The sequence below is a fragment of the Salminus brasiliensis genome, chromosome 3, assembly GCF_030463535.1.
Source record: "Salminus brasiliensis chromosome 3, fSalBra1.hap2, whole genome shotgun sequence".
Classification (NCBI taxonomy): Eukaryota; Metazoa; Chordata; class Actinopteri; order Characiformes; family Bryconidae; genus Salminus; species Salminus brasiliensis.
In genome coordinates, this window is record NC_132880.1 from 41,778,547 (window position 1) to 41,804,693 (window position 26,147).

Consider the following 26,147-nt stretch of genomic DNA (forward strand, 5'->3'; position numbering starts at 1 on the left):
AATACAAATCACATTTTGAGCTCCCACTTATGGACAGCTGTACACATGCATTTGAGGACAATCTGAGAGATACAGAACCAGAATCTGGAGTGAAGAAGCATGTGGACTGAGGCGCTAGAGTAAAATTACAGGACTGTACAAGATATGACTCAAGTTAGGCTGAGTTACACAGTTCTTGTGAAAGGCTTTGTGCAACTCCACCAAATTAGGGAGAATGACATCTCTATCATTGCCCAGAGAGGCAATGATAGAGATGTCATTCTGCCTATTACAGTCAGTGGAGCATCAACATGATTCTGAAGCTGTTATTTTTTTTAGGTAAAACTGATCCATAGCATTGCTTTAGGTCATAAAGAATGACATCAGTTCCAGACCTGCTTTATCAATTATAAATTGTATAAGCATTTTATGATGAATGGGCAAACTGAAATGGGTCACAATGCCTCTGAAATAAATATGGTTTCATTAGCATAACTGCAAACAGTAATCACAGTCATGTTCTTATCATTACATGACTGACTGTCTTATTAAACAATATGAGAGACTGATGTACTAAGCCTTTGGTATCAGTTTCCGATGCAAGTCAGATGCACTCCGCCCATGCATTACGTATGAAATTTGTACACAAGCCTGAACACAGAGGTTATGGCTAGATCCTTCTCTCCTTCCCTAATTAGAGGGTTTAGGGTTTTTAAACATGATAAGAAATTGTGCATAAAAAGGGAAAAGATACAGGATGTGCGCCTGATTACAAATTGTTGAATGACTTACGTTTAAGCAACTGGAAACAGCGTTTTTTGTATTGTTGTGGAGGCACCATTGTTTCAAGCATGTTAACTGTAAGACTTCCTTTAGGCAAAGACACTGTGGGTAGAACAGGCCTTGATCACATGCTGAAAGAATATTTACCGACAGAATAACCCCACTGGAGATCTCCAGATCAGTGAAGACAGTGAAGCACCTTTTAAATGCTGCATCTCAACAGCGCAGGCAGTCCGTAGGCGGTCCTCTGCACGGTTTGCATGATTAACTACAGTCTTAGTACTTGAAATGGTTAATTTTGATGCATTGCGAGCGTTTATTGTGGCCACATTAAGGCATATTTCACTCTGCACTCATATGCAAAAGGAAAGGCAAGCATACCTTCGTCATTGTACGAAGGAGGAGAAAGCTCTGTTCCTTCACTCCTCTCACCTCCACATCCTACCAGTCCAGGGGATCAAACCGGTGACCTTCCAGTTTTAAACCCACTTTTTGGATCGTGGCCATGGCTGCCAAACTTTTGGTGTTCAGTCAGCCATGCTGTAAGCATTAGGTTTGTCTGTTAAGTGTAAATTCGACTTCCAGCTTCCAGTATCTTTAGAGTGTTGGTTTCCTCAGGCCCATCCCACAGCTGCTTCAGACACTGCTGACTGGCTACTTTTGTACTTCCTTCCACAGAGGAGCCTGTGATGTCAGTAAAAAACTCCCTTTACGCTGTACAGGATGAGATGTTACTTGGGAATGGTTCTGAGAAGAAGCTGTAGCACTGTAGTATTTATAATACTTCAGGCTTTGTTCTTTGGAAGCCTCCTTGGGGGGAAATTGTGGTTAATTCTAGTAGCATTTAATTCTCTAAAAAACTTGTGTTTTAATGAAAAATTTAGTTTAGTGGGCCATCAACTACAGATGTAAATCTGATGTCAATCTGTCCAAAGTTCTACTTGAGCATCAGTCCATCCATCCATCTTTTTATCTGCCTCTTCCTGGTCAGGGTTGCAATTGGTCCAGAGACTAACTGGAATCATTGGGCACAAGGCAGGATAATCCTCAAGACAGAGCACAAGTACCATACATACCTATTCACTCCCACACTGATTTAGCATACCCAGTTCCCCTACCAGTGTTTTAAGGTGGTGGGAGGAAACTGGAGCACCCAAAGGTCATGGGAGAACTCTCCACAGACAGTGACAGGAGTGAGGATTGAAGCCACAACCCCAGGCCACTGGAGCTGTGTAGTCCACACACTTTTACCTGAACATCTACATGAAAATCACAGAACTAGACTTATTAAAAAGCTTGTTCTGGTTTTGAGCTCTTTCAAAAAAATAAGAAAAATAATAAAGGGATTCCACTATATCGACAGACACATTACAGTATCAGCATTGTATTCAAAAGTCATAATGTACACTGGTCTTCTCCTTGCTGCTCTCATGCCTTCAGTACACACATGGGACCTCTGAATGTACAGATAACTCGATTTCAAATCTCAGCAGCCAATATGAAGTAAATTGTTTTTTATTGTTTTTTTTTAACTCAGTGGTCACAGTGGGCATTCGCTTACATCCAAAATGGTATTTGTCAATTCTCAGATGTTTTTTGTACTTGTTTCTTTGCACTTGGTCACTACTCACTCAAGCTGTTTGTTTTTTAACAAAGCTTGTTCACGCATGATAAATACCCTGGTGAAGTTCATGCAAAAGTGGAACTCCAAGAGTAACACCATTAAATCTGATTCATTGCATCTGCAGTCTCAGAAATTATGCACCCTATTTTTAGTTCAGATATTCTGTAGCCTAAAGGGCTTACTGGGAAATTGGATGTCAGACCAGTTTACACCATTTGTGCTAGAACACTACCCACAAAACACTGTTTCTTTGAAATGTGTTCTGTAAGTAGGAAAGTCACAAGAAACATCTTTTGTGAAACTTTCACTTTCATCAGTTAGTAAAATTTTAATTACAATAATCTCTATATGCACCTCTAGAAGCTTAAAACAGGCAAAAAGGGGTTTGCTACTGTATGTGCATGCTGTTATAATACATACATGTCTATAATAAAATAATATATAAACATATATATATATATTATAATATAATATAATATAAAAATAGTATATAAATGCCTAAAGTATTAGTAACACGCAACTCAACATGAGTAACAATTGGCCACCGATGTGTAATAAAGTATGATTCATTTAAAGTCTAGTGAGTCTAGTTGTATCCATTGCTGATAAAGATGTGCAAATGCACACACACAGCTTGTTCGTTGTCCCTATAGACATATATTGTCAATAGAATAGGACTCTCTGGAGCAGATGAACATGAACCTATTGGCAACATGCTGCTTAATGCCAGGCATGGGCTAGAGGGGTATAAAGCCCCCCAGCATTGAGCTGTGTTCCCTGTAATGATGGATCTCCATCCATGTCATCATTACCATGAGTTTGTGAGTTGGGAATGAGGTGGGGTGGTGATCATCCAACATCCTGGATTCCACAAGATGCTGGAAACATTCCTTTGAGATTCTGGCCCAGGTTGAAATGACTGCACAGTTCCTGCAGCTTTTTCAGGATCACTTTTTTTTGTTGCTATGAATGTCCTGTTCTGTCACGTTCCAAAGGAGTTGGATTCAGATTCAGTGACTGTAAAGACCACTGAGGAACATTGAACTTATTCTCATGATCATGAAACAAGGTGCAGCATCAGTCTGGAAGTATCTGTTAGACGATGGGTATATTGAGGCCGTGAAGGGATGCACAGGGTCAGCAACAATCCTTAAATAGGCTGTGACATCCATGCGATGATTGATTGGTATTAACAGACCCAACGTGTGGCAAGAAAACATTCCTCACACCATTACACCACCTCCACCCGCCTGAACCGTTGCTACAAGGCAGGTTGGGTCCATGGACACAAGCTGTTGGCACCAAATTCTGATCCTTCAATCCTTCATTTCTCCAGTCTTCAAGTGGCCAGTACTGGTTAGCCTGTGTTCACTGCAGCCTCAGCTTTCTGTCTTTGGCTGACAGAAATGGAACAGAACATGATCTTCTGCTGCTGTAGCCCTTCTGCCCCAAGGTTGGACATGTTATGCATTCTGAGATGTTATGTTTTTCTGCTTCACAATTGTACAGAGTGGTTATCTGAGTTACCATAGCCTTTCTTTCAGCCTGCGGATGTTTTTATTATTACTATTTTTCCTATTGCACCGTAAACTCTAGAGACTGCTGTGCTAAAAGCCCAAAAGATCACTCAAACCAGCCTGCCAACCAGTGTAAAAAAATCAGTGAGATTTTCTTTCAATTCTGATTGTTGATGTAGACATTACCTGAAGCTGCTGGGCCGTATTTGCAGGATGTTCTATATTAGACTGCTGTCACATGATTGGCTGATTAGATAATTGCATGAATGAGTAAGTGCATAGGTCTTCCTAATAAATTGCTTGGTAAGTGTAAATGTTCATATTATTACCTTTTAGATTAAATTAAGCACACTCACACTCCTGTCCATCTTAGCTATACAACATAATTCCTGCATAACCAGACACTTCATTAATTTTCTTCCAATTTTCTTCAGATGTTACTGCTTAACTTTGAGACAAGAAAGAAAGAGAGAGAGAGAGAGAGAGAGAGAGAGAGAGAGAGAGAGAGAGAGAGAGAGAGAGAAAGAGAGATAGGGCCCATAGCATGGAAAACAGCATTTTCCCTCACATTTATGTAACATTTTGCTTCATTCTAGGGAATGAAAGGAGGTTGTAAATCATAAATAAATGAAGTACAGATGCTTCTGAAACATAAACATAAATATCAGAAACAAACCCCAGGAAAACCAATAAAATGCAAGTAAAATAATATACAGGCCTCTTGAAGCAACAATATATAGCATTTTATCCCAAAATAGCAGCTTCAGAAACACTGTGATGCTCTACAGACCTGTAATAGGGAGAACAGGGTCTGTGTCATTGCTACCCAAGGCAGTGTAACTCGCTACCCAAGTCATCTATGTACCTCAGGTGAAGCAGGCAGGACAACACTCTTAAGAACTATATAACGCTGTGTAACCTGAGTCATATTCATGTAAAATCCTGTAATGTTACTCTACCGCCTCAGTATACATGCTTCTTTCATTTTCAGAGACAGTTCTGTAACTCTCAGCTTGTTCAGAAATGCATGTGTAAAGTGTCTTCCCCACCATAGAGGGAGCCCAGGATCATGCATAATGCTGCTTTAATTATTAAATAACATTGAATTTACTTAAATGTGCAACAGTTTCATCAAGCCAGACATTGTTTTCCAAAGTGAGGGAAATGCCCATTGCATTGACGCACAGCACCAAAATTCAACTGAAAACTACTGCGATTGGATTAGTCTCTAGCCGCTGCAGTATTCCATTTAAGCCAGTGAAGTCCCCTTTGGCACCATTTAGGGCCTATGTATAATCATGAATTAAGCTTCTGGAAGAAAAATGTCCCAAGGCCCAAGATGGAGCAGCAGTAAGTGATTTTACTTCATGTCCCACGCCACATTAACGCCAGGCTTATCAGCTGTTCATGCCAAAAATATGGCCAGAAATCCAATCAGTGGGTGTCTACTTCTTTTATAAATAAAAGTACTGGAATTAGAGCAGAATATTTTTATGTATCCCCCTTCAGTGAAGTTTTTTTTTTTTAGATTCAGTAATGCCCTCAAGCCGGCAGCAGTGCGGGACTATGCCATATGGAAGCTAAAGAAGTGCCAGGTAAAGGAGGTTTAAAGAGATGAACAGCATACTGTATATCTCATGAGAATTTTCTGGAGTCTTGTTTTTGCTTTTTTTTTTTTTTTTTGGCTGTTGACTCTTCTCAGTTCATTCCACTCGTGATGCTTCCTTCTTATCTTCTTAAACACAGTGCTGCAGTCAAGACTGCAGTTTCACTTCTTACCGCAGAATAAAAATGTTAAACTGAAAATGGTTGTGATTCAGGGGGCAAGTAATCTCTCAATTGGTTAGACAGACAGGAACAGACTTTACTGTAGGGAAGAAAACATAACTATTATCTCCAGGCTAAATCCGATCACCTCTGAAAGGCTCTTTGGACTTAAGCTCAAAAACACACACTTCATTCACACATTCACATTCTTCATTTCCTTTTCTTCATGTGTACAGAAGTCTGGTTTTTGGTGTTTATCTCACTTTTGGCTCATAATAGCTCTGAGTTGAAGCATCGTGTTCTGCTTTCCACTATCCATCAGGCTGAGAATGGCTAGATGTCTTTGTGTGAATGTTTGGGTCGTTTTGGTACACTTCATTAGCTTTTCCTCTTCTCCTGCAGACCTATTATGCTTTAAAAAAGTCGCCTTATATTTCCACACAGCCAAGGCCAGCGGAGTATGAAACCCGAGGGGATTTCAGAGCCCTGCAAACAGCTAGTCACTGCAGTCTGTCTGCTAGTGCCTCACAGCCAGTGCAAGCACTCGCACACTCTGACACACACTTGCATATGGTAAATATAGTATAAAAAATAAATAAACAGACATCAGCTGAATTTCCCTTGGTGTAGAAAAATCTCCAATTCTCAAATCACACACAAACACACGGCCACACAGACATTTCTTATTAAATGCCAAGATAATGAGTAACCAAGTAAGAACAAAATGTAGTGTAATAATTCAAATATGTCTTCTGCATGTACACATTTTTCTGGAAGTTTGGACATCACTGGTCAAATTTCATGTTGAAAGTGCAAACACTAATGTTTAGGTATAATTATTGTTTAGTAGCTTAATGAACATATCAGGAAAAGAGTTTTTTTTTTTCCTGTTCCTCCATGCAGAATTATTTTAGCTGCACACAGTGTTTTAAATCACTCCACAGATTAACAATAGGATTAATATCTGGGCTTTCAACTCTACATAATATCTACATATGTACTCCACATATCTCAGCCATTCCTTTGTGGGGTGGATTTGCTGAAATGTTTTAGGTCATTGTCATGTTGCATGGTCCACCTTCAGCTTCAGTTTTTGGGCAGATGGTCTCACATTTTCCTGAAGCAACCCATCTGATACAATAAAGACTATAAAGTGGTTTCAGTGATGGAGTGTGTGCCAGTCCCTGCAGCAGCAAAGCATAACCACTCAATTTCCATGCTTCACAGTTGGTATGTGGTCCATGTCCATTCTGTTACTGTGCCCAAACAATTCAACTTTAGATTCAACTGTATAAAACCTCTTATTCCAGAAGTAGTTTAGTTTTTCCTAGTTTTCCTAGTTTTTAACCTGATTGGTTTGGTTGTCTTTAGTTTTTTTTTTTTTTTTTTGGGTTGCTAGTTTGGCAGCAAGGGTCTCCTCCTCGCACACCTCCCAAGAAAATCAAACTTGTGTAGCTTGCTTTCATTCTGATGGTACATGCTGGACATTGACATTAACTATAACAAGAGCTACCTGTATGTCCCGTGACAACATTTTAGGACTGTTAAAGACTTTATGTATCTTGGGGTCTGTTCTTGTGCTGAACTTGCTAGGATAGTGTGACTGTTGTTTGGAAGGTTATCCACATTGGAACAGTGGATTTCTAATTCTATTTCTAAGATCTATCTAAATCCCTTTTCCTTCTCAGCGAGCTCTTTGGGTTTTACCTTGGTGACACCACTCACGTCAACAATCAAGAGCAAACCAAGCTAAATGTCTGAGGTTAAAGTAAGACAGGCTCCTCCAGAATCCTCTCTACCCATGTTGTAATCATCTGCAGCTGATGTTCCGCACCTGGTTCTAATTTTAGGCATTTTCAGTAGTAATAAATGTGGGGAAAATAAAGACATATTGTCAGTAAAACAGGTAAAAATCACATTACAAAGTCAGAACCATTGTGTTGGCCCTGACATTGTAAGTAAGACGTGTTTGTTCAGGACATTTTTATAAAACACATACACACACATTAAAACATATTTCTTTCAGTGTAATATGCTAATAGCAGCCAGGCTCTTTCTCTCTTTCATTCAGCCACAATGAAGCAGTTCACTTAACCCATGACCTATTTCAACATCTGCACATCTGAACAACAGTAAAACCGTTCAAATGCCCACCACTGTGTTTATAGCATTCATAATTCTCACTGATTACAATAGAACAGTGGCTACCAGAGAGTTAGCTGCATATCACATTGACATAAGGACACATATCACACAAGTTACTTTGAGGAAACTGACACACTAATATGTGTCTGCTAATACGTGTTGAAGAATCATGAACTGTACATCACAAGGAAGTAATACTTCTGTAGAGCGTTATGCCCCATTCTCCATTAGTGCACCATGCTCTCTCTCTCATATCCTGGCCAACTCAGCATCCCATCATGCACAAAGCTACGCAAACATGGGGCAGTCGGAAATCCATACAAACAAACAGTGCTCAAGCAAGCAAGCAAACAAACATAGATACAAACACATGGTTGCATGCATCCATCCCTAGAGTGGACAGAGTGGACTGTGCAAATACCTGCTCAAACCATGCTCAATTTGTAAGGGGTCAAAGATATTCTGCCATACAGTCCTAACAATACTAGCATAGTGTGTCTGTGGTTCTCTGTTCTACACCTGCAGTACAAAAGTATGCTACATTCTGCTGAATACATTGACACTGAGGGCAATTACTGGCACATGCCATTTATGAAGCCAACACACAGTGCACTATAGCTGGAGCAATCACAATATGCATAACTGTCACTCGGAAGGCAGAATTTTCTAAACTAAATAGAGCTGGAAGAAACAGGCTTTGGGATAGTGTTTTCTCTGCCTCCTGAGGCTTTTTGGTTGCTGAATATGCACAGTAGTGTGCAAAAGTCTTAGGCAACTAAGCGAATTGTTTAAAACCCTTTATTTGAAAACCTGCACCCAAGGTGCCAAGCTGCTGGTCTCTTTATAGTGCCCACAATTATGAACGGGGAAAAGCTTTCATACAGAGTCCCCATACAGAGTCCCCACCTTTAGAACAGTCTTCCAGTCATTTTTCAGGACTCAGATCTTTATATCTAACCTTAAATCTATGCACTTGTTTAGTCAAGCTTTAGGTAATTCATTTCAGGAAATGCTCATGTCTGTGCTACCGCCTGGCTCTACCTCTTCAGCTAAGCTACTATATTGAGGCCTGTCTGAGTCACTGTCTGCACTGTGTCTAGACTCTTTTATACCCCACAAATTTAGACCAGTCACCTCAATCACAATCTAACTGTGTTTTTCTTTTTGACAAGCTGAACTGCCCTCCTGTCTGGTTTGATGCTGGTGTAAGATCAACATTGACTGGGTGTCCCTGCTGCTGTCTGCCCTTCAGACTGACTCCACCACAATGGAGCTGCCTGCATGTGCTATTCAGCCTCTGGCTGAGTCAGAGAACCCCACCAGTGGGCTCCACTCAACTTACTGATGAGATTGATCCCTCCATAGACTCTTACTAAAACCATCCCAATGTACAACTAGTCATACTGAATTATTTACATATTCTAATTAACATAAGACTTTTAACATTAATCTCTGGTTTTCATTGGTTACATCTGAGCAGGCTTTGTTTATTTTTAATCAAAGTATTCATCATTTCATGTTTTCATGTCTTTGCATTTATTTGTTTTGCTGGCTGCTGTTGGCCAGAGGCGAATAGGTTTCTCTTTTGCGTCTTGGATCCTCTCAAGGTTTCTCCCTCTCATTTTAAGGAAGTTTCTCATTGCCACTGTCGCAACTGGCTTGCTCACCTGGGGCTCAGACGGGGGTCTCTGTAAAGCTGCTTCACAACAACATCCGCTGTTAAAAGTGCTATATAAATAAACTTGAAGTTAAACTAGAAATGAACTGATTCGATTATCCATGAGAGCTGAGGTGGATTTTAAGGGTGGATATAAAACACTGCTGTCACAGGTAACACAGAACATTTACAGTAAACAAGCACAGCAGACGACAAATCACACACAGTCTTCCCTTGTTCAGTGACGGCTACGAAACTGTGGATATAAAGCATTTTTAAATAGCCATAATGTATTTATACAGGATCAATGATTATGCATGATAATAACAGTTAGCAGGTCAAATATTTATTAAACAATGGCGTTTCTCCTCCCAAACTATAAAAAGAAACAGGAAATCTGATACTAATAAAATCCTCTGAAATTTCATGAAGGTAAGTGCGTTAGCTGTCTCGAATGCCAGTGAAGATTCAGCACAGCAACGCCTAACTGCATTCGGGGCCATAAAAAGCCCCAGCTGGATCACTGGCCAGTAAAAAAATAAAAAATAAAAAAAAAAGTTCCCTCTTAACTTTTGCCACTTGCAGGATATTACACTAACCAAGCACAATAAAGCATCTTTTTATCCATGACTAAAGACGGTGTGCCTTTGAGGCTCTCGCATGGTTTGGTGTTTCATTAAAGTCAGTGGATTTGGAGTGCAGTGAAGCATCAGCCATACAATAAAATAACATAAGTGCTTCCGCGAGTGCAAATGCATCATTGATATTCATTCATTATGGAAACAATAGAGGAGGATATGATGCTAGCTCTTCTGTCAGATTGTCCTTGTCTCCACTTGACTTGCTTGTAGCAGAGCTAAAGCAGAGGGTTCACCGTGAGGTCATTCTAATAGAGAACTATATCCACCACGTTCCAGGAACGGTTCACCTACTGCTATTAAAAGTCTAACAACTTCCTCAGACCCTGTAGGTGCTGAATATTGGCCATGCCATGCACAGAATGAATGATTTCAGTAGAAAATGAAAAGATCAAGGATGGAAGGTTTTTCATTGTATAATTCACTCTTAAAATCAATGTGCTACAAAGGGTTCTTTGGGTGATGCCATAGAGGAACCTTTTTTGGGAAGAGATATACGCCATATGTCCAAATGTTTGTGGACATCTCTTCTAATAAATGAATTTGGCTGCTTTAAGTTGCACACACACATCCTGTCTAGTCCCAGTAGATAAATACAAGGACTCTCTGCAGCAGATAAATATGAAGCTATTGGCAGCATGCCTTAAGCCAGGTGTGGGCTAGATTGGTACTAAGCCCCCCAGCATTGAGCAGTGGAGCAGTGGAACTGTGTTCTTTGGAGTGATGGTTGATGCCCCATCCAATACTTTTGGGATGAGTTGTGGAGTTGGGGATGAGGTGGGATGGTGATCATCCAACATTATAACCTCATTAATGCCTGACTGCTTGTCACTGAATGCAAGCAAATCCTCACAGCAATGGACAGTAGATAAGCAGGACCTTTTGATTTCAGAAGAAACAAGGAATGAGCAGGTGTCCAAATAAGTTTGTTCACCATGTAGTGAAAATGTGACGAGGTTTAAAGAAGTCAAGATTAAGGTTCTTTGCCAATTTAAATGTTCTTCACATGCACAGCCCCTTTACAAAAATGACTCTATATGGGACCAAAAGTGGTTCTTCTATCGAATCACTCAAAGAGTACTTTGTAGCACCTTTTTTAATGTTTGTGGAGAATTTAGGAGCTCATACTTAGTGAAATACTACATGACTTAAACCATTCCAATCTTATTAGCTAAGGCACTTTACAACAGATCTAGTGGGCTATTCTACCTCTACATATTTACGGAAATATTACTGAAAACTGAAAGAAAAGTTGGTGCTGGTTTCCCCTTGAAATCTACTTTTTCATCTAGCTAAGCACTGAATTCGCATAACAGAGAAAACAACGAATCAAACTATATGGTTATGAGACATTTTCAGGTTTGCTGTACTTCATATCTGGCTTTAACAGTGTAACTAAGCTACAAACAATAAAAAACACGCATGGACATACACAGCTGTCTAGTTATAATTACTGGCAATGATTTCCATGAAAGGCCTTGAATGAGAGATGCTCAGAAGATGCTGATTTTTGACACTGTATTGACATCAGCACACCCTTAGTAATTCTCTGCCAGTGCTATACGTGTTTAGAGGCCTTACTAGCATTCGAAATGGTGCAGCTTAAATGACCTGCTGAAAGAACAGCATTAACTTTTTCTCTGTTCTACTACGAACGTCGACACAGGCTGCTGGTTTGGAAATGGCAAGGGAGACTGGTCATGCAAGCAACATCAGCAAGTTACGATGCCCAAACAAAGCAATGACGAAATGATCAGAACTGAAAACATGAACCACACCACCAACACAACACGGAAATGAAAAGGAAAGAAAATAGGAAAGAAAAACGAGAGAAAGAAAAGCATACCACAGATTTACCATAAAAGAGTAACAAAGGGTAGACTCACAGATAGAAAACTTGTTGCTGTTGTCTTTGCCAGGAAATAATTTTACTCCTCTAGATTTAAAATCTACGGACCTTTTCACTAGTTAAAGGGGAAAAAAGAAAAGAAAAGAAAAGAAAGGAAACATGAAATTAGGTGAAACAGATCACAACTAAATTGATCAGAATTAAGAAAAGAAACTGTCGTCAAGCTTATGAGCATCAATAAGAAGGAAAACCAAGAACAAAAAAAAGAAAATCAAAAAATCATAGCAGCAGTAAATATTCCCAGTGTGCTCTGCAAACAGAAATTGAAGCAAGTGCAGAGAAAAGAGCAGGCTAAAATGAAAGGGGTGGGGGGGTTGGGGGGGAGAAGAAGATTAATAAAGAAGCAGCAGGACAGGACTTCTGTTCATTTGTCAACCTTGAAATTGATGGGGAGTTTCAAATTGTATGCCCACATCATCTGATATGGATCAGACATTGCCTAAGGTCTCTAAAGGGTATTTAGGGCCTTGAGTCATCTGTCAAAGTTGTTCTACTGATAAAAATGGCCGATTGTCACACACACACACACACACACACACACACACACACACACACACACACACACACACATACGCATGCACATATGTATACATATTGCAAGGCCTTCTAAAGCCAATGGATAAACCCATCATCTCAGAGGTCAGACAGAAGTCCTGTTGGGAATGACAGGCATAATAATAATAATAATAATAATAATAATAATAATAAAACTCAGAACATCTGAAAACATTCACATTTGGAGAAAATGCTTTCTCTGTGTCAATGCCACTTTCCCCCTTTGGAAACGATGTGCTTTTATCGAACAGTTAAAACATAAGCACAATAATGAGAGCATGTAGACTGATCTGCAACTGACACCCAACCTCAATGGCAGTCAGGGTGAAGTGACAGTGTGTGGAATTTGGAAATCGCTCAAGTTAAAGGGACAAACATTCAAGCCTATAGCCTTTAACAACATACACTTAAGCTGTGCAGCATGTGTGACCCTAGCATTTACATCATCTCAAAGAATACAGTCAGCAGTGATGGAAAAAAAAGAAAAAAACAAAAGCATACAAAATGATTTATGTATCAATTAGCCATTGAAGTGTGTTATTCATATTCATATAGTCATGAACTAGCATTTCGGACTGTGTTTTATTATGTTTTAAGGAGCTTCAATGTGGGTCCCTTAAACTGAAGGGCTGCATAGGACAATAGGGAAGAGTGAAGGATTTCCATCCTTGTGTGAGCATTCAGTGGTGTCTTTCTTTTGAGAGAGAAAGAGAGAGAGAGCGAGAGAGAGAGAGAGGAGGGATAGAGAGAGGAGAGAGAGAGCACCATAGAGGCACACAAGGGTACAAATTCACAGTCAACATATGGAAGCACATTAGTTTCTATACTTTTTCATGGTCTACACTCCATCATCTGTTTTTCTGTGTTTGTTTTTGGCAGAATGGGGATGGATATGAATGAAACAGGATGTTTGCCCACCCTTACATAAAGATATATTCTCTCTTTCCCTCTCTCTCTCTCTCTCTCTCTCTCTCTATATATATATATATATATATATATATATACACACACACATATTTAACATTTGCTACTTCAAAAGCTTTCACAAGAAATATCATAAATTAATATATCGTCGCTGCCACACAAAACTTTGTATCTTCAAAACGGAAACTTACTTCTGCAGAAGAAAGAATGTGAAAATGTAAAGACATTTTATTTCTATAAAGCATTTCTATCGGTCCATTCGTTATAATTTTATCATTAACCGTCAGACTCAAATTATGCCAAAAGTGAAAAATGGAGATAGAGGGTTATTGATTTATTTCTGTGTGACTGGGACGAGATACTACATAGAGTGGACAAGTTCAATGGTTTCACTATGAAAGGATATGGAGTATCGGATTGAGTATGTTTTTGCCAGTCCTGAAACAAAGCCATATAAGAAATAAATGAGGGGTGTTATTGTGCAAGTCAGTACCGGCCAGCCTGAGATGAGTAGAGCCACTATAAGTGTCACCATAACTTGTTTAATCAACTAAATTCAGAAGTGGGGGAAATTAATTGAAATTGAAATCGGCTGCTTAAGGTGGGATTACTGTTATAGTTCACTTCAATTTTGGACCTACTGCACTACAGCTTGGCAAACGGCAGTCCTACAATGCGGCCCATTCGCAAAAAATCAGGCAGACGGTACGCTTTGTGAGAATGTCAGAAAATTAGATTTCCTTAAAATGTGTCATTTTCTGCATTTCCTTTGTTTGTTTGATTAAATGCAGGAACCCTAATAGCTAAACCTGACTTCATTACAAGAAGTTCAGTTTGACACCCTCTGGGTCAGCCCCATCTTCAGAAATAAATAAAACCAAATGAGAAACCAAATGATTTGGGCTAAGCAAAACATTATGTCAATGAGTCCATTTAAAGCCAATTTTAATGTGATGATTACACACCTAGGGCAATCCATTTAAAACGATATGGCTTAATTAAGTCCCTATTAAGACATTTAGGCCTATAAGGGCAACATGGTTTAACTGCAGTATAACACTGGCTTGTGATGTGTTGTGAACCTGTTAAAAGTTGTCAGCTTAGCACACTACACTGTAGCGGTTTTGCTCAGAACTAAGGCTTTCTGCCACATGAACACATGAACACCCCCCTCCCATTACTTACCCCCTATTAGGTTAATAATGACAGTACCATTCTTTAATTTGTCAAGTGCTCCAATAATCCAATAAGTCTCTTGGGCAGCTTTGCTAAATTTGGATTTGTTCAGTTCTCTAATTTGGGCCTGTCATGCAAATGTAAATTAGCAGTGCACAGAAACATGAGGCTTGAATCGAACTGAGCTGAACTTGTTTATGCCACGTTTTTGAAGTCCAAACATTGCTATTAAATTAATTACACATTTCTGGCATCCAAGCTTGTTATTAATTAAGACTTTTAAGCTAATGATGCATGATGTGCACATTATTGATCTGTAGTAGATACGGTCAGTAATGGACAGTGTAAATCAGGCCTTGCTTGGTCTCAGAAGGCCGGGTTATGTAATGATGTGTTCATTTCAGTGTGGATTTTTGTTAAAATGTCTTTACATTTTATGAACAGAAAAATAAAGGAAACAAATCTGAACACTAAAATGCTTCCTCCAGTGATGGGCATCTCCCGCTGATTTGTGTGCTCTATTTTTTTTTTCAAATTCCTGGTCATTTGGAGGGACCAGAAGACAAGAAGATTCAGCTCAGACTCCTAGTAGGCTGATAACTACTACTGAGTAAAATTCCATCTGCCTCACTCAGCCCTCTGCTTTCTAAAGTATGGAAATTTGACAAAAATGGAATGGGAGTCCTGTTGTCCACTACAGAGGATATTGAATAAAAGCTGTGGTTTGAAAAGGTTGAGATTACTGTACATTTCTGAAATATTACGACATTGAAGTTAAGAATTTCATATTGAAGAACAATTTTGATTATTAGCAACAAGAACATAACATCTGCAAAAACACTGCTGATTAACTGATGCTGTCATAAAATACGAAAGCTATGATGACTATGAAGAAAAAGTCCCTGTGCTCTGTTGGCCACACTCCCACATTTAATACCTCACTGAAAAGCCCAGTACTGTACTTCCCCCCTTCATAGCCCGGTAGGATTCAAACAGTGGACTTATGTCCACTACAGTGTACTTATGTCCACTACAATGGACAAAAATAAAGACTTTTAGATAATTTTTTGTTCTATTTTTTGCCGTTAACACACATTGACACATTGACATTCTGTACATGAATACATACATATTCAGATGAATAGAAAACTGATGTTAGTAATAATGGGTTTCCATATTTTAAAGTTTAGCCTTACATTTCACACAGAAAGTGCATCCAACTTTTAAACAGATACTATTCTGATAGATGCCAGATGCACAAAGATGTTCTGCTACAGGTCTTTAAGTTATTCAGTCTTTAAGTAGTTTTTGATCTGATATACCAGATTTTTGGTTATGTTATTTTAACTGAAGTATTTAGGTAAAAAATAAAAGTGACACTCTATTCAACTGTTCTGTTAATGCTGTTTATTTTTGGTATATTAATGTTACTTTATATTAATGTTAATGTTACTAAAAATAATTAAATGTGATTACTGAAATGTAAGACTGTTATTTTCCATCTATGTTCAGTATAATTTCCATGCATCATCTGCACCAATCGTTTACTGAACGTCTGGAATATTATTTAAACAGATTTCATACATTTCGCTGTCAACCTCTCTTCAATCCATTTATTCTGTCAACATGTTGTACTTTTATACATTCACAAGTCACCTCAGTGTGATCTTGAAGGGGTTCTTGCATTGTCTTCTTATGCCCCCATTACCCAGCATCCTGCCCCATGTCCATTTTGCCAATGATAAATTACAGTAATTGTCCTCTGTGTCGCGTGTCATATTACTCTCTGGTTCACAGGCAAGTGTGAGTGTGCTGGCCTATGGGCTATAAGAAGGAAATCGTGATGCGATCATATTTCAGCAGACTTACTTAACCTTCACTCACTTTCATTAAGTCAGGAATGTGAGGATATCAGTACATGCCAGTGCTGTAGCCCTTAACCTCTAGATGAACCACTACACTGGATGATCATGATAGGCCATGAAATTTGCCCCTACTGAGAAATACACAGGATTTGCACCCTGAATTTAGCTGAATGTTAAATTAATAAGGATTAACTGATCCAGTCTGGTAAAAAAAAATCCAATCCAATCCAGAAATATTTTAATGAATTGGATAGTGGGAACATTAAGTCTGATCCTGTTCTATTCGTAATCTGCTGATGCTACTGTTGTAGAAGCTACAAGAAGGCTTGAGGGGTATTTTGGGGGGTATTTTGTTGATTATGACTAAGTACATGAAGAACTAACAGGGTTTCCTGCCTTGGCCAAAAAAAAAAACAAAAAACAAAAAAAATTGTTGATTTCATTGATTGGTCAAAAAGATAGGGAAAGATCAATAAATCCCTGGGAATGTTACTGCTCCCAGGCTACAGTTGAACATTACATCAAGGAAAAGCTTTCCGTTCTGTAAAGTCAGTTCAGAATGAACACTTGGATAAATCTCATAAGTTCAAGCTATCTGTGGGAGTCTGGAACTAATGGCAACATTGAAAAATATTGAGGATGCAGATCCATCTCACCCCAGGGGGTGTTTATGTGCTATACTGGAAGAGATGAAGATTTACTGAAGTTCTGAATTAGAGATGATGAGTGAACAGTGTTTCCTTATATGAACTGTTTACTGTGCGAGGGGGCGTCTAATACTGACTGCAGTTGCCATGGGAATGAAAACAGTGGTAAGTGGGTGGTCTATCTGACCCCGCACTGAAGAAAGCTGCCCTTGTTCATATTCAGAATTAGCATTTTAAAAATCCCTGCTTCTTCAGCCATTTCTTCACATTGTCCAAGTGTGAAAGAAGAGTGCGGTGGCAATCAAGGTTAAAAAGTATGTTTCTAAATCTGTGCAGCTGATGAACAAGTATGTTATTTGCGTGCAATCTCATTATTCTTATTATTTAAAAGGCCATTTCTCAGTGATTAATTGCTCTGTCATTTTAATGCATGCAAGGCTGGAATTCAAGATAAAAGATAAGCGGCATATCCAGCCAACTGGTTTAATACTGGATGGCAACTGTGTGGTAGGGAACCTTACAAGCTTAATGAATTAGCCCTAAAGTAAATCACCATATGCAAATAGTATCTGCTTATTATGTGTCCAATTATTAATCAATGCAAATGGCAATTAATAATAAACTCGGGTTCTTATTTAAACATAAGAACTGCAGACTGCATTTTAAATACGGGTAAATAGAAATGTCTCGCATGATAAGCTCACTATATTTACCCATCATCATTAGATGTTGCTAGTAAGCTTTTTTTAAACACTGAGATGCTTTTGAGTCTTGGTGTAAAGTTGAATCTGTTCTTTTTTATGGTTTACTCAACATTCCCAATGAAAATGAATCAAGGTCTGTAGCAGAAGCTATAAAAAATTCTCACACTAGCTCAGCAATATTACCTGTAGTACAGCATGGACAAATGTAGCTTCAGTACTGTGACAGCTATTAAAGGGAACAGTATAGACTACCTTGCTACTCACAATGCATCTGTTTTTACATTAAAATGTATTCACATTAAAATTCATTGTCAACAAAAACGAATTATATTGACCATGAATCCATTTATAAAATCAATTAAAGGGAAAAAATCCAAGGGGTGCATACTTTTTCTTAGCACTTTTATAAGAAGTCTGTATATCTATCTATCTATCTATCTATCTATCTATCTATCTATCTATCTGTCTATCTGTCTGTCTGTCTGTCTGTCTGTCTGTTTCTAATATTAAAGGACTGTCAAAGCTCATTCATTTGGCCATTGAAAGTTTCTAAATGTTTCTGCCTTTTAAACGTTCTTCACATTAATCTTCAACACATTGTCTGCAACTGATCATTGTAGGATTTATCTCAACATGGTCTATAATCTACAAATAGACTATATGCAAGATCAATGGTGCATAAGCGGTGCATACAAATATACACACACCTTTAAAAGGGTACTGTACACTGAATAGGCCATGTTTATTTGTTCTGTACATTAGACTGTATTATTTATAAATGAAATCATCATCATCTTCAATATAACCCCCCCCTTTTTTTTACAAGAATGTACATGAAAATATAATAAAACAGTTCTTCAATGTCAATGTCAATTAATGGCTATAAATTGGTGGCCTCCAATACTAGTTTGCTTCTTGCACGGTTACTCGGTTTGTGAGGATGGTCTCAAATGAGCCATATTCCTTCCATTTTATAATGATGAATTTAACTGATCTCCAAAGGACATTTTTTATTTACTGTATTTTTATCTAATTGGCATTCATTTGTAGGCATCTGTTTTTACATTAAAATGTATTTTTTGTAAATTCATTGTCAACAAAAACAAAATATATTGACCATGAATCCATTTATAAAATCAATTAAAGGGGAAACATCCAAGGGGTACATTCTTTTTCTTAGCACTTTTATAAGAACTCTGTGTCTGTCTGTCTGTCTATCTGTTGGTCTGTCTATCTGTTGGTCTGTCTATCTATCTATCTATCTATCTATCTATCTATCTATCTGTCTGTCTGTCTGTCTGTCTGTCTGTCTGTCTGTCTGTCTGTCCATCTATCTATCTGTCCATTCGTCTGTCCGTCTGTCTGTCTGTCTGTCTGTCTGTCTGTCTGTTTGTCAGTCTGTCAGTCTGCCTGCCTGCCTGCCTTCCTGCCTGCCTGCCTGTCTATGTGTCTATCAGTCTATCAGTCAGTCTGTCTGTCTATTTATCTATCTATATTTAATTTTCAACAGCTTGATCTCACATTACTGGTCCTTAGCACTGTTAGGAGAGTATTCATGAAGTGATACTACTACTACTACTACTACTACTACTACTAATAATAATAATAATAATAAAAAAGAAGAATATAATATATATAATATAATAATATAATATAAAATAAACTTTTACAATGCTGACTTTGACCTGCTGGAACATGTTGACTTAGCAAGAGTGTGAACAAAATACACTGTTTGTCTTATTATGAAATCCTGCCTCTTTTCTATAAGCCTGTAATGCATAATGTAACAAATCAACTCGGAAGAGCTTCTGTGACATGATTCCTAAAAGCAGCCAGATCTACGTTGAGAAATGTCTTCGGAAAAACAAGCGTAATAAAGTTCACGATCTCAGCATGACTGATCGTACTGTGGTGTGCTTTTTTTATTTGCGCACAGTCTGGGTGCACGTCGTTCTCCTCTGGGGAACAAAGTCAGCAAGTTGGGTCTCCGTGCTGATTTTGTTTACACAACCATTACCCCAATCTGAAAAACGGCACACAGCTCAAACCCATTTCAGCATACGCTCACAAATACCTGACACTCAGAAGTTTCAGTCTGTCTAACTAGTGCAGCACAGACTCCGCAAGTTGGGTAATAAATTGTGTGTCCGAGTTGCAGCAGCACACGCATTAGCACTAATGGCATTATAGTTTAAGCAAATGCTTGTGGAATCATGTCTGACAGAGACATAGTGGAGTCCAGCCAAATTAATTATTCCCTCAGGCCAATGGCGAATCCTGAACGAACATGCCTCTACATTCTCCCGCAAGTCTAATGAGTTGGTGGCAGGAGTGACCATCAAAGACAGACTTTATTAGCCATGGCAGGCACTCCAGGGAACAGAAAACTGTGGCAAAATCCTTCTGTTTCTAAAAAGATGAGGTTCTATTTCTAACTGACCTGCTATGAAGGGTGGGAGGAATGGTGTAGAATGCTCGCTATGCCATTCAATATTAGAAACCTCAGAGAACAGTGTTTTACCTTGCCATTAGCATACCCATGCATGCTCTACCCACAAATTGTCCACAAATCCACAAATTCTTTTGAATCTGCACCCTTGAGAACAACGGAGCGATGCATTATAAGCCACTTACATAAAAATTGTTTGGATGAGCATAAAAAACCTTTACACTTTAAACCTTTCTTTTTACTGGATGTAAAGACTGTTTAGACCCGTAACACACCTACATACTACACACCTGGTTCATTATGAAACCTTAAGTACTTCTTCTATGGGACAGCTTAAAGAGCCATTTGTAGGACCTTCATTTTTAAGAGGGAACAGATGCAAAGGTAGACTTCTTTTACAGAACATCTGAAAAATCCTTTCAAGCTAATGAGACATTGCAGAGATCTTTATTTTATTTAAAGCTAAATTTCCAGTTTAAAGCGTTACACTAATTAATTGACTACTATAGTTTAATAGTTTCTTATATTGCACTTTCACTGAATGCATTAGTAGACGGAGCATGGATACATCAAGTCTTACAAAGTTCTGGAACTAGGTCTGATGATTCAGCTCTTTACAGACCGACTGAACATGGAGTTTTGGTTACAAAAGTTACAATCCTAGACTGTATATAAGAGTGGACAGTAAGTCTCCGTTCACCTCCATTGCGACATCGTGAAGCCAATATTGGCCTAAACGGAAGCTGGATTCTTGTTTGTGCTTGTGTAGTCGAGACAGATTGGAGCCAGAGCATGTAGAGACACAGTAACGACGAGAAGCGACAATAAGAAATATAGGCCCCTGCTTCTTAGTGGCTAGCCTCCACCTGTCTCTACACTGGGAGCGTGAACAGTAATTGAACTTGACTTCCATCAGAAATGAGAAAACGTGATTACCACACAATGATGACTCAATCAACTGCTCGCTAGGTTTGTAAGTACATGACTAGACTATTTATTGTATTGAAATACCTGCATGTTCATGATATCAGACGGTTAGTATCAGCTTGCTCACAGCTGGTATTTACCTCATTGCCACACTCCTTTAAATATCACCAAATAACTTCTATAAAACATATCAACTGTGAAAACAAAATATCTATATTATATCTATATTATCCTAAGGGGAGCGTGCAGAATTGATAAATGTATACTTTTCAGTTTCGGCTCTGTTTACTAGGATTGGGTGGGGTTACAGTTCCAGGCACCAGAGGGCATATGAGACGTTTTGGCTTCACTTTTTAACTGCTGTCGTCCAGTTCACTCTTATATACAGTCTATAGCTACAACTAGAGCTTTGCTGAAGCACCGTACACTGTTAAAATTATTATATCATTGAGAAATCTTTGGAGGTTCTTCAGTTTGAAACTGTGGAGAACCTCTTAAGTTGCTTTGAGGAACCTTTAAGGAACCTTTTTATTCTAAAAAAGCTTTTCTTGAATGGTCCTTAAAGTACCTTAAGAGGTTCCTCTAGTTTCAAATTGAAGAACCTCCAAAAGTTTCTCATGGATCTTATCATTTTGACAGTAGGGAATGTTTATTCTCACAATGTTGAAGTCTGCCTGTCTAATCACATCCCAAACCCCATGATCACATTAAGGCATTGTAGCTGTGCTCCTATTCAGTCACTAGCAGGCAAGACCCAACTGTCCTTGTGGCGCTCACATGTCCGGGCTCAAAGGTGCAGTCAAACTTTGATTAAGTTGAAATCAGGCAACTCCTCTCTTATCTGGGTGGACGGTGTGGAGTGCGTCTGTCTGTGGAAAGCAGAGGCCAGACAGCCTTGCCAATAACGGCTTTATTTTCCGAAGACGAGTGCTTCCTTCTATGGGCATTCTGAATGGGGAGCAACAGCTGGTTAATGTCAATAAGAGTGGCGCCATTCGAAATGGAACATGCTTCTTTTTCGATGGCATCTCTTTCAGACATATCAGTAGGCTAAATTGGATTTCGCTGGGTTGGTGTCCTGAGGCACTGTGCAGCTGCTACTTTTTAAACGCCACCGCTTGTCACTCCCCAGGTGGTGTGAACCTGCTATTTCACAGTCAGAAAACACACCGCTCCTGTTCATTACTAAGAACTTGGACCAGAAGATAAAGCCGTTTCTCTCTGGAGCCAATTTGTAGGGTACACAAATGACTGGCTTCATCGAATGAATGACTGAGCATATGTTTGGTCATTGTCTCTGTTTGTTTTTGGAGTATTTACTGCATCTCTAAGTGTATAACAGCATTCAGGTATGCAAAAAGAAAAATAGCTGCTAAATAATCTGCTTCTGTGTGGGTAATTTTTTGTATGACTCTTCAAATCTACTTGATTTAGATTAATACAACAGGAATGTTAATAGAGAAAGTTCATTGCCTTATATGGGTTTTTATGATTTATTTTAGCTAACAACGGACACTTGTGGTAAAATGTAAGTAACAGTGCCACTTTCTTCATTCAGACTGCTACCACTATCAACAGCTGCTTAAAAAAAATCCTATGCCACTTTGCGATCACTGGCCAGTGCGATCAGTGTAGAAGAGCATAGTTGGCTGTACTCTCTCCAGGTGGGTAGGCACTCTCCCCCCTCACCACTTATAAGTGATGTTCGCTGGTGTCTGTTAGCTGCTGCGGTGAATCTAGGGCCTAGTGCATTTCTCTGAGCCCGGCAATGGCACAGCTGCAGTTAGAAAAAAAGACAGTGGCTGGCTTTGCACGTACTGGAGGAGACATGTGTTTGTCCATACCCTCCTAGTGCCGGAGGCATCGCTAGGGCTAAGGGGTTACGAACGGGTGGGTTAATTGGCAATACCAAATTGAGAGAAAAAGGGAAAACAAACAAATACATTAAGGAAAAAACTTGATGATAATTTACTTATATATATATATATATATATATATATATATATATATATATATATATATATATATATATATATTATTTTAAACCCAATTTATACTCAATTTATATTACATGGTGTAGAAGCTTTACGTTGTGTTAAGGTTCCTAAGCAAAAGAGGTTGCTCTACAGTAGCTTACAATTCATTATATGACAGAAGCCCCTCCCCATCACCGACTCCAGAGTCAGCTGTATATCTACTAGGCTCATATTCTGTTAAACACTCAATGTTGAGCAGATTTCAGTATGTAAGGGTCGGCAAACACTTTCATATTCCACCCAAAAACACAGCCGGTCAAAACGAACAAGTCGGTCAATGTGCAGAAGCTTGAACTGGGTTTATGGTAAATGTGTGTCAGACATTGGTCACAAAAACAACACACAGCCAGGCACATGAGAAGATTATGGTGTTGGATGACCTGTTACAACTCAAGAAGGACATGTAGAGCAGCTTTTGGACGAACGGAGAAGTAAGAAGAGACAGCTATTTCCAAAGAGGAGTAAAGAGATCTGCGGTTGAATGTGTTAGTCTGGTGGGGGTGGGGGGACAAATCCATGCAAGCATTTGCAGCGAAAATAAAAAAGGAAAGAAAAATAAATAAATAAATAAACAAAACTTCTCTGCCTGATTCACTTCCAGTTAGCAGAATGAAGCTTGGTAACGAAACGGAAAGTGGCAAAACATAGAAATATCTGTCTCTTACGGCTTTGGGTAGACATTTGACGGAAAAGAAACAACATTTAATGACTCAGTTGACTTAACTGGTCAAAATAAAAACAGACAAATGACAATAGAATAAAGCAGTACAGTATCGACCAACACAGACATTAAGAAAACACCTGCGGAATACAGATTGTGTGTAATGGAAGAGTGGACTGCTTGGACTGATGTCCCTGCAACACTAAAGATCTAGCTACAGTGATCTGATTGGATTGTTTCAAGGGTCTTGTTTATTAGAAGCCCCATATGGGGATATGTGAAGTGATTAAAATGGCAGCTTACCTTGGTAATGGGCGCTAAAGCCCCTGTATCGATGGTTGCTGTCAGTTACAAAGTGTAGCCTCAGCCAGTTCTTGTTGCTGACAATAGGAGATGGTACGTTCATTCCAGATAACCTGCAGGAAACAAAGGGGAGAAATCTTTAAGCTTGTTACAGCACGTAACCCATCAGCGAAAACCGGCGTTAATGCTATAGAGCTTTGAAACCACTTACAGTGGCTCATTCCCCAGTGCTGAAAAGGGCACGCTAAAGCTTTACACGTCTAAGGCTGTGTGTATCATGTTGTGGTTAGCGATATATTAGGCCTTGCCACTATCACAACCTGTAGTAAATAAAAATAGCCCAAAGCAAATGCCTTTAATCCTGTGCTGATATTTACAGTACCTGAATGTGATGGAATTCTCTGAATTACAAAGCCATCAGGTAACGATGAATACTGACGCATTCTACAGGCAGGCTAATGCAGAAACGTTAAGGCTACTGTTATAACTACACACTACTTCAACACCACTACATTACGACATGAGCAGCTACTCAGACTGTAGTCTACACCTGCCAAACCAGCTGGTTTAAGGTTCTTACAGGACCATTTAAGCTTGTTGAGCTGAGTTATGTAGAGTCATTGTCTTTACAGAAGAGCTAGATGATTGCAGGACCCTTTATTATGGGAATTGCACTATGCAAAAGAGTGTCAACTGTCCAGGGAAGGCTTTCCACTTGATTTTGGAACACTGCTGTGAGAATCTGATTGCATTCAGCAACAAGAGGGTTAGTGAGGTCAGAGTGTTGGATGATCACCACCTCACCTCATCCCAAACTCCCCAACTCATCCCAAAAGTACTGGATGAAGAACCAACCATCATTCCAGAGAAACACAGTTCCACTACTGCCATGTCTGGCATTAGGCATGGTACCAACAGGTTCATGTTCTGCTCCAGAGAGTCCAATTTATTTGGCAGTGCACATTGCACATCTGTGTCAGCAACAGGTGCGACTTAAAGTAGTTGAAGGCATTCATTAGAAGGAGTGTTCAGACATTTGGACATATAGTGTAACCTGCAGACTTGAGGACTTCTGCTGTTTCTGTGATGACACTGTTGAAAATATAAGGCAGACCAGAGTAAATCCATGGGAAACTGCGATTCATCTGGATGGTTCATCTGGATGCCAACAGCAAACAACAAAATAACGATACGTCCTCAAAGGTCTTATTGTCCAACTCTCAAAGCTCCACCCCGCTAAGTCACTGTCACAAGTCTACTACTAGCCCAAAATGCTGTTTTCATTTGTGGAAATGCTGCCCTGTCTGGTGTTATTGCTGACGGCGAAGGCTGTCAATTTGAGATTGGAGGATCATAAAAAATATGACCCTGCACATCACTACTACGTGACACTTTTGCAGGAGATTTGTTGGGAAGCTGTGACGGAGGACACAGGTCACATTGCTCCCTCTCCCGCTCTTCTCTCTACTCCCTCGCTCTTGCTCCACCCCCCAGCCCCCCACTCCAACCATCCGCCTTTATTGATGTCTGACGGGAGATGTCATTAAAAGGACATGGCCACATGAATCATTCTTTAATGGCCTTCGCAGGCTGGAGCCCCGCCATATCATTACTGTTATCACACCAGCGGTAGCCACACACACAACTGCTAGAACGAGTGACGGCAGTGTGGGAACAGCAGGGGCGAGAAGTCCAGTCAAATTCGTGATTTGCTTCTCTTTTTTATGGCTTGTGACCATCCTGTGGAGACACCGGAAGCAGGAGAACAGCCAGACTAGGCTGTTAAAACTTCAACAGGGAAGCAGGGCATTTCTGCACCTTCAGTGCTGGTTGGAACGAGCAGCTGTTTCAGACCAGCAAGAGCAGTGGGAGGATATACAG

The 26,147-nt window shown here is 39.4% G+C and overlaps 1 protein-coding gene across 1 annotated transcript in view; it reads right to left on the reverse strand.

Annotated features, from left to right (window-relative positions):
* csmd3b (CUB and Sushi multiple domains 3b) overlaps nt 1-26,147 on the reverse strand; it is a 548,309-nt gene that overhangs the window by 260,843 nt on the left and 261,319 nt on the right. Inside the window, exons 6-7 of the mRNA XM_072674465.1 lie at nt 24,267-24,379; nt 11,997-12,074 (exon numbers count right to left, since the gene is read on the reverse strand). Of these exons, the coding sequence (XP_072530566.1) occupies nt 11,997-12,074; nt 24,267-24,379 (191 nt within the window). The remainder of the gene's footprint in view (nt 1-11,996; nt 12,075-24,266; nt 24,380-26,147) is intronic.